General features: G+C 32.0%; 1 protein-coding gene across 1 annotated transcript in view; it reads right to left on the reverse strand.

The window, feature by feature from the left end:
- The window catches only part of LOC107555561 (N-terminal EF-hand calcium-binding protein 1), a 39,353-nt gene that overhangs the window by 21,807 nt on the left and 6,685 nt on the right, over positions 1-10,861 (reverse strand). The window contains exons 4-5 of the mRNA XM_016238390.1: positions 8,156-8,181; positions 1,871-1,968 (exon numbers count right to left, since the gene is read on the reverse strand). Of these exons, the coding sequence (XP_016093876.1) occupies positions 1,871-1,968; positions 8,156-8,181 (124 nt within the window). The remainder of the gene's footprint in view (positions 1-1,870; positions 1,969-8,155; positions 8,182-10,861) is intronic.

Genomic DNA, 10,861 nt, shown 5'->3' on the forward strand with positions numbered 1-10,861 from the left:
ACATTATAGTAATTTATTGAAGTTAATTACTGTGACAATCACATATTAACAAGTATTATGTAATTATTGTCCACAAATCATAGATTAAACATACAAGATCTCTATTAAATCTTTGTATATGAACATTTGATGGAAATTGAGGCCAGTGTTTAGGAGTAGCAACCCTAGTGTCGACACTACTAACTTTATATGCATTTTTTCAGTAGGCTATGTGACAGTAGTTAGTAGTGTAAAAAAAATAGTGTCATTTTTAGAAAGTAGTAGTGTAATGTGATAAAAATGTTTTTGCCACTGTGTATCATTATCCACCCATTTTTATATTTATCAATGTGCACGATTTTCATTTCATTAGCTCCTATCGGTAAAGAACTAGAAGAAAGTGTAGTAAACCGTAAACCGTTTTTTTGTAGTGAAATACATATATACTACATATATATTTACTTAAATATATGTTGCTGTGTACTACCACATTTTGTTTGATAAATTATGAATAAAAATATTTATTGGCTGTATTTTTAGTATAAAAATATCTGTTTAAATGCTATTTAATGCATTCACCCCAGTGTTATTTTAGTATCACTGATATTTCATATTTGATTTTATTCTTATCAGTTGTTTCCATTTTATTTTTAGTTAAAGTTTTAGTAATTTTGTTACTGTTATTTGTAATTTTTTAGTTTGCCTGTTTTTAAAATATGTCTGTATAGTTTTAGTTTATTTAGTTAAACAAAGATGAGAAATGTTGCCTTGTCAAGGTAGCTGAAGTATATATATTCTTTTCAATTTAAGTTTTCATATATCATTTTATTTCAGTTAATGTTTATTTTATTTCAAGTATTACAAATGTTTTTAGTTTTAGTTTATGATCATAACCCCTGATTTAACCTAATTAAAATGTTTGTTGTTGTTTTTCAAATAAATTGAAATCATTAAATCATCTAATAGTTCTTTCCCTATTAAAAGTTCAAGCTACGTTCATTAGAAGACTGGTGTAGCGGTCTTTTATAAAAACGGTAGCTTGAGTGTAGTTTATATAACTGTAGAAATGAAAAGATTCTTGAGGTAACTCAAAAGTGATCCCCAATGTTGTGGGTGACGTCCGAATGTTCACAAACACCAGTCCTCAGCTATTTCAAACTTCACTGTACCCTTGAGTGAAGAACCATGAGTATACCGCAATGAGCACTAATTTCTAAGTTCCTCAAAGGACAGTCATTTTTGTTTGTGTGAGAAACCCAAACTGTTCCCTCAAGTGTCTTCTCAGTTTTACAGTGCAGTTTGTGGCCACACAATTGTCTGTAGTCTGATTATTCTTGACAAATAACATCCATTTTATCAAGAAACAGAAATTAATTTTGAATCATTGAGATGAAACAGTTTTATCGCTCAAGCAGCAGGTTGTGGCAGCAGCATGGCTGTGTATGTCAGACAGATGTGAGTCTGAGCTGCTGCAGATCCATCTTCATCCACTCTCAGAGCTCACACAGCTTTATAACGACTCAGAGAAAATTACACACCAAACGGCCGCATTAGGGCCCAGGGAACATGCTGCGTGTGATTAAGATCAGACACTGACAGCCTCCAGGAATGGATGCAGAATACTAATTTTAGTGCTTCAGGTATCACGTCTACCTGCTGCCTACTCACAAACACTCAGAGTTCAAAACAAGTGGCAGCGGCCACATAAATACACAAAGGTTATATATGTTCAAGTACACAGCTAATACTGCTTTCAGTCAGAGGATGGCCAGACATACATTAGATAAGAAAACTATTTTCCATCTTCTCTCATAGATGTAATTTCAGTCAACTATGTAATTGAGATCATTTGTTGAACACTCTATGCAGTAAAAGCATGAAGGCAACTCACCTTCTTGGTTTTATCCATGGCTTTCAGTATGGATACGTTCAGGTCTTCCAAGGCAGCGAGGACATTTTCATATTCTCCAAGATGCTGAGAGAAGTATTCTAAAAGAAAGAAAGACTATTTAAAATATTAAGATACATATGACAATGATTTCATAAAAACACATTTCAAACATCACTTGATAAAATAATGTCATGTTTTGTTAATGTTGGAAATAATTCTATGCATGACCATAGAATAAGAATTTCTATAGAATATATTTTCATTGTTCAAAGCAAATTAGTAATTGAGAACTACTGTAAAATATGTATATACATTGTATTAATCTAATGCAAAATGTACATATTTATATTTGATGTTTGCACTTTTCATTGTAATACTTTACTACTTTACTTCATAAGTTACTTTCTTCCTTTCATTTATTAAGGTTGGTAATTTTTTATGTTTTTTAAATAATGCTCTTATGCTTATTGAGGCTGCATTTAATTGATATAAACAGTAAAAAGAGTAATATTGTGAAATATTATTACAATTTAAAATAACGGTTTTCTACTTTTATACCATTTAAAATGTAAATAATTCCTGTGTTGTCAAAACTGAGTGTCACATGATCCTTCAGAAATCATTCTATTATGCTGATTTGCTGCTCAAGAAACATTTATTATTATCAGTGTTGAAAACAGTTGTGCTGCTGAATATTTTTGTTATTATATTAATACTTTTATTCAGCAAGGATGCATTTAAATTAGTCAAAAGTGACAATAAAGACATGTATAATGTTACAAAATACAGTATTTCTGTCTCAGATAAATGTTGTTCTTTTGAATTAATCAAATAATCCTGAAAAAAAGTATGATGATTTCCACAAAACTGTTATTTATAATAATTTATGTTATTTATAATAATGAGAACCATTATTTATAATTGAGAATCAATAATAATTAAGCAGCAAATCAGCATATTGAAATGATTTCTGAATGATCATGTGACACTGAAGACTGGAGTAATGATGCTGAAACTGAATTATTTTCAGGATTCTCTGATGAATAGTTCAAAAGTACAGCGTTATTAAATTTCACTGACCCCAAACCTTTTTTTTTATTTAAATGATTTATTATAAATAAATGATCTTCCACATATACACATTTACTGTATATAAAACAGTGTAATACATTAGCCCATGTAAACCCACCGGCAACTATAGTTGCCTCGGTTTATTGTTGTCATTTTCCTTTTGTAAGTATTTTTCTAGATGTTATCCATGTTTTATTTCACAATGACATGCAAGCAAACAATCAAATAAAGGATTTCAAGAAAAAAGAAAAAAAGAAAGGTTCATTTCCTTCCGGTCACATGAGGCTGTCAAGTTCCTACCCCTACTTCCAGGAAGCATGGCGAAGGCAAACCCTCCCAAAGAAATGTAATTTTCATGTTACTAATAAGTATTTTTTGTTGACATATATATATATATATATATATCTACATAATCATGAAGGTCTCTAGAATCATCCAAACAAAACAAATCTTCCAGGAGATCTATAGTTTTTTGTATACTTAGTCAAAAGTCCAAGCGGCAACTATAGGTACTGCCCCACTTCTGTGTCTGCTTTTGTCATGGGGGGTGGGAATTTCTAGTTTTCAAGTGACAGCAGCAGTTTACAAACTTCCGTCAGTCACACAAAAGGAAGAATGGAAAGATAAAGAGCTAACACATGGGATTAATTGCTGTAGATTATCTTTTTCTCCCTTTTATGACATTATGTCTTGTAAGGGGCAAAATATTGAGGCCCCTTTATCCAGTTTGGATGCGTTTCATTCTAATTGGTCAAGGACCCTATAATTCTTTTTATGACTAGTAGCTTATGATTCCATTATAATGTTGAAATTCAGACAAGTAATGAGTTTACATTTACATTATTATATGAAATCACCTACTACAGTCAGCCATTGAATACTATGGGCCTAAAAAAATTTGTAATTTTCTCTCAGCTATACCTTTTTTATTATATAGATTAGGGCTGCACGATAAATCGCATGCGATATTTAACGCGCATCTTGTCAGAAAGCCGGTTCTGTAATCAGCATGCGATTTATCGTGCAGCCCTAATATAGATGTAATATTTTCTTCATTCTATCTATTTATTTTCATTTAACTTTTTGATACACAATACCCTGTTGGGGCAACTTAATGGCTGCACTTTGTTCTGCACTATGTTCCACCACTTTAAGACAAATGGATTTGTTGTGTTTTCATATTCAAGAGATTATAAGCTAGATAAAACTTTTTTGGGGTTTGCATCGAAAGTTCTTCAACTTTTATGCATAATAAATTTGTTTATGAATAAAGATTGATCTGTTGAAAGTTATTTTGAGTTAGATGCCAAATGCTCTCCTCCTATTCAAATTTGACATTGAAGGGGTGCATACAACATATTTGCCCACCGGCAACTATAGTTGCCGCACATTCAAATACGATTTTCAAGAAAGAAAAAAAAAAAACCTGGGAAAATAAATGCAGAACATGTTCAAATAGGACACTATTAACATGACTATATGGATGAAACCAATCAGCCAAATTTGGGCACAAATGGGTCACAAGTCATAATTTGAACAGAAAAAATGTTTTAAAAATGAAAGGATACCTGAGACAGAGCCCTCTGGAGAACCTCTAGGCAGCCTGTAAAGATGCCTTAAATATCCTATTGTTTATTCAAGTAACTTCATATGTTTGTGAGTGCTTCACTTATGGCAGGGTTACTGGTGGAACTGTTGACATTCTTTAGATTTCCTGCAGGATCATATGACTTCCTCAGTGAACTGTCATTTCTGAAGTGTGTCTATAGTTTCTCCAGAGGGTTCAGAGGAATGCTGCCTCAAGTATCTTTTCATCATTACAGTGAACCTTCCAGTAATACTGTCAATAAAAAGTATGAACTCTTACCACACTACCACACAGTGTCCACATTGCTGTAAACAGACCATAAGCAGACATGTTAATTTCTTCTCCACAACATGAATGTTACATGGTTACATGGTAGTGAGTTGCATCTAAACGTGATCCAATGTTTTGTGCTGATTTCAAGCTATGAAGACAGTACCTCACTCAAAGGCAGGTTCTTTGGGACAGTGATGATTGTCTCATGAGAGAGGGTCATATTTAGACAGCTAATCTCTAACCCTGAATAACATCCAACAGGCAAACACTGAGTCCACTGACAACTCCATGTCTCAACCCTGCTCTGACGAGAGGCTCAATGCCGTGAGCTGAAGTCATCATTGTACCGGATGAGAGTATAAAAGTCAGAATACACCATATATAATGTGTAATTGTAAAAATCTAGATATAATTTTGTATATCAGTATTTTTCTACTTGTTAAAAAAAAAACTATGATTTTAAGAAATTAAAATTTTGACAGACAAAATGTTGAGAGGGAACATGCAAATTGTCTGAAAAGTAAAATGTTGTTTTACTTTCGCTATAAAAAAAGCATATTTATAGCACATATATTTATATTGAAAACAATTTTGTATTTGAAATCATTATGATTTCAAGAAACTAAAATATAGGAAGCCAAAATGTAGTGGTGATGAATGGGAACATGCAAATTGTATGAATATATCTTTTTTTTTATATATATATATATATTATATATTAAATATATATTTATATTAAAATTATAGAATATTTTAATATAATTTTTAAAATATATTTTTATCCATATTTCTCTTTTTGTATTTAAAAAATCACTATGATCCAAAATGTAGTGGTAATAATGAATGGGAACATGCAAATTGGCTGAAAGGTAAAATTAGTGTTTTATTTTACTTATGGACTAATCATCAAACAGAGTTTTTATTGAAAGAAATACGCCAAATTTAACAGCAATTTCCATTAACTTCACAGAGTGGGTGGAAGTTTCTCAGCATTTGGCAGTTGCCTGGAGGCAATGACTGCATTTGTTGGTTGTCTAGACTCTAAAGGATGGAAGGACACCAAAAAATAACCATGGTTAGACCTGCTGGATAAAACAGTCACAGGGGGCTTTGCGTTTTGGCTGAACTGTTAACTGACTGAGCTAGACCTCGTAGCGGGAGGTAAAGCATTCAATAAACACAAAGACAACATATCAATAAGGCCTTAAGAAGCACCTGCTGTACACTGTCAATAATCTTCATATCTCATATGTTCCTCCAGACATTACACTGTAGAAAGACAGACCTCAGTGTAATGGACAATAAATAATCTATAATATTTGCTCTCTTATTATGAAGTGGTTAAAAATGTTCAATCGGTTAAAGCATTATTGGCTACAGGGATTGAAATTGACATTAAAATGGGATGAAATCACTATCATTAAGTTTCTACCTTTTCAATTTTAGTGGTTTGAAATCTTTTCAGTGTGGACATAAAAAAAACAGAGCTCTTCTCACACCTAAAGATTAGATTTTAATGGTTGGGTCCCTTTCAAGGAAAGATTTGTGAATTCTGCTGAGAAAATGTTTTCAAGGATTCCTCCTTCCAGGATTCTCTGTCTGTGACCAATGAATTGCGATAATCCATAAACTAACAAACTGATCTGTGATGGTGGAACAGATATATTTAGATAAAGACCTCTGTCATCCATCAGTATGCTTGAAGTCATGCTTGAAGTTATTTTCTCAGGTATATCAAACACATATGATAGTCCCTGAGATACTGAGAGTAAATGCAGGACCCCTCATCCTAAGATTTCATGCGGCTGCCACTTTCCACAAATAGAGTACAAAGTAAGACCTAAAACACTTAGAAGTGTCTTTTATACAGTAAAAAAAAATCCTGATTGGTGGGTTTTTGTTATTAAAAAATATTATAATAATTAACAAATATCAAAATCAAAGACAAAGATATAAATTTTTTTTTTTAAAAAATAGTGTTGTAAATTTACCTTAAATTACGCTGCCAATAATCAGCCAGCTACTGGTTCCAAATGCTGGTTTATTGTTAGATGAATGTTGATTTCCCAAATAATTATACTGGTAACAGGGTTGATGAATTGATGAATGAACAAGCCTGACAAATGCAGTCAACACTTAAATTTATGTAAAATTCAAGAAAATTATTATTTTATTTTTATTATTAATTTATTTTTTAACTTGTCTCCCTGTCTTGCTGCAGAAAGAGCGCAAATTATTTTACTGTTTGGACGTCACAATTTGAATGACAATTTTCCTTCTTTCATTTTTTTTTTTTGTAATGTGTGGAAAATCATGCAGTAACAAGTTTGCACAAAATAGTTAAATAATTAAAAATAATTATTACAATCAATTGATTGCCAGTTCTACAAACTATGCCAAATTATGAACTCACTAAGGATACTGTCATTTTATGAGTTTTCATACCAGGTTAATTTAGCATAATACTTAATTTTACATAACTAATAGCTCTCAAAAAACAAACAAACATGGGATTTGGGATCATACTTCAGATAAAATGCATTGTATAACAAGTGGATAGTTACTTTGTTGACATTTTCCTGAGAAAGCTATCAGGTTCGCACTTTAATCATTACTATCTATTAGGGCTGTGCGATATTGAAGAAAAATGCGATATGCGATAACTCATTAAATAATGCGATATTCGATATGCGATACGATAATGCTTAAAATCGAAAGTTCTTCAACTTTTATGCATAATAAATTTGTTTATGAATAAAGATTGATCTGTTGAAAGTTATTTTGAGTTAGATGCCAAATGCTCTCCTCCTATTCAAATTTGACATTGAAGGGGTGCATACAACAAATTTGCCCACCGGCAACTATAGTTGCCGCACATTCAAATACGATTTTAAGAAAGAAAAAAAAAAAACCTGGGAAAATAAATGCAGAACATGTTCAAATAGGACACTATTAACATGACTATATGGATGAAACCAATCAGACAAATTTGGGCACAAATGGGTCACAAGTCATAATTTGAACAGAAAAAATGTTTTAAAAATGAAAGGATACCTGAGACAGAGCCCTCTGGAGAACCTCTAGGCAGCCTGTAAAGATGCCTTAAATATCCTATTGTTTATTCAAGTAACTTCATATGTTTGTGAGTGCTTCACTTATGGCAGGGTTACTGGTGGAACTGTTGACATTCTTTAGATTTCCTGCAGGATCATATGACTTCCTCAGTGAACTGTCATTTCTGAAGTGTGTCTATAGTTTCTCCAGAGGGTTCAGAGGAATGCTGCCTCAAGTATCTTTTCATCATTACAGTGAACCTTCCAGTAATACTGTCAATAAAAAGTATGAACTCTTACCACACAGCTCATCTGTGTCCACATTGCTGTAAACAGACCATAAGCAGACATGTTAATTTCTTCTCCACAACATGAATGTTACATGGTAAAAGACATGTGAGTTGCATCTAAACGTGATCCAATGTTTTGTGCTGATTTCAAGCTATGAAGACAGTACCTCACTCAAAGGCAGGTTCTTTGGGACAGTGATGATTGTCTCATGAGAGAGGGTCATATTTAGACAGCTAATCTCTAACCCTGAATAACATCCAACAGGCAAACACTGAGTCCACTGACAACTCCATGTCTCAACCCTGCTCTGACGAGAGGCTCAATGCCGTGAGCTGAAGTCATCATTGTACCGGATGAGAGTATAAAAGTCAGAATACACCATATATAATGTGTAATTGTAAAAATCTAGATATAATTTTGTATATCAGTATTTTTCTACTTGTTAAAAAAAAAACTATGATTTTAAGAAATTAAAATTTTGACAGACAAAATGTTGAGAGGGAACATGCAAATTGTCTGAAAAGTAAAATGTTGTTTTACTTTCGCTATAAAAAAAGCATATTTATAGCACATATATTTATATTGAAAACAATTTTGTATTTGAAATCATTATGATTTCAAGAAACTAAAATATAGGAAGCCAAAATGTAGTGGTGATGAATGGGAACATGCAAATTGTATGAATATATCTTTTTTTATATATATATATATATATTATATATTAAATATATATTTATATTAAAATTATAGAATATTTTAATATAATTTTTAAAATATATTTTTATCCATATTTCTCTTTTTGTATTTAAAAAATCACTATGATCCAAAATGTAGTGGTAATAATGAATGGGAACATGCAAATTGGCTGAAAGGTAAAATTAGTGTTTTATTTTACTTATGGACTAATCATCAAACAGAGTTTTTATTGAAAGAAATACGCCAAATTTAACAGCAATTTCCATTAACTTCACAGAGTGGGTGGAAGTTTCTCAGCATTTGGCAGTTGCCTGGAGGCAATGACTGCATTTGTTGGTTGTCTAGACTCTAAAGGATGGAAGGACACCAAAAAATAACCATGGTTAGACCTGCTGGATAAAACAGTCACAGGGGGCTTTGCGTTTTGGCTGAACTGTTAACTGACTGAGCTAGACCTCGTAGCGGGAGGTAAAGCATTCAATAAACACAAAGACAACATATCAATAAGGCCTTAAGAAGCACCTGCTGTACACTGTCAATAATCTTCATATCTCATATGTTCCTCCAGACATTACACTGTAGAAAGACAGACCTCAGTGTAATGGACAATAAATAATCTATAATATTTGCTCTCTTATTATGAAGTGGTTAAAAATGTTCAATCGGTTAAAGCATTATTGGCTACAGGGATTGAAATTGACATTAAAATGGGATGAAATCACTATCATTAAGTTTCTACCTTTTCAATTTTAGTGGTTTGAAATCTTTTCAGTGTGGACATAAAAAAAACAGAGCTCTTCTCACACCTAAAGATTAGATTTTAATGGTTGGGTCCCTTTCAAGGAAAGATTTGTGAATTCTGCTGAGAAAATGTTTTCAAGGATTCCTCCTTCCAGGATTCTCTGTCTGTGACCAATGAATTGCGATAATCCATAAACTAACAAACTGATCTGTGATGGTGGAACAGATATATTTAGATAAAGACCTCTGTCATTCATCAGTATGCTTGAAGTCATGCTTTAAGTTATTTTCTCAGGTATATCAAACACATATGATAGTCCCTGAGATACTGAGAGTAAATGCAGGACCCCTCATCCTAAGATTTCATGCGGCTGCCACTTTCCACAAATAGAGTACAAAATAAGACCTAAAACACTTAGAAGTGTCTTTTATACAGTAAAAAAAAATCCTGATTGGTGGGTTTTTGTTATTAAAAAATATTATAATAATTAACAAATATCAAAATCAAAGACAAAGATATAAAAAAAAAAAATTTTTTAAATAGTGTTGTAAATTTACCTTAAATTACGCTGCCAATAATCAGCCAGCTACTGGTTCCAAATGCTGGTTTATTGTTAGATGAATGTTGATTTCCCAAATAATTATACTGGTAACAGGGTTGATGAATTGATGAATGAACAAGCCTGACAAATGCAGTCAACACTTAAATTTATGTAAAATTCAAGAAAATTATTATTTTATTTTTATTATTAATTTATTTTTTAACTTGTCTCCCTGTCTTGCTGCAGAAAGAGCGCAAATTATTTTACTGTTTGGACGTCACAATTTGAATGACAATTTTCCTTCTTTCATTTTTTTTTTTTGTAATGTGTGGAAAATCATGCAGTAACAAGTTTGCACAAAATTATTAAAATAATTAAAAATAATTATTACAATCAATTGATTGCCAGTTCTACAAACTATGCCAAATTATGACCTCAGTAAGGATACTGTCATTTTATGAGTTTTCATACCAGGTTAATTTAGCATAATACTTAATTTTACATAACTAATAGCTCTCAAAAAACAAACAAACATGGGATTTGGGATCATACTTCAGATAAAATGCATTGTATAACAAGTGGATAGTTACTTTGTTGACATTTTCCTGAGAAAGCTATCAGGTTCGCACTTTAATCATTACTATCTATTAGGGCTGTGCGATATTGAAGAAAAATGCGATATGCGATAACTCATTAAATAATGCGATATTCGATATGCGATACGATAATGCTTAAA

This window comes from Sinocyclocheilus grahami, unplaced genomic scaffold, assembly GCF_001515645.1.
Source record: "Sinocyclocheilus grahami isolate Dianchi unplaced genomic scaffold, SAMN03320097.WGS_v1.1 scaffold538.1, whole genome shotgun sequence".
Taxonomy (NCBI): Eukaryota; Metazoa; Chordata; class Actinopteri; order Cypriniformes; family Cyprinidae; genus Sinocyclocheilus; species Sinocyclocheilus grahami.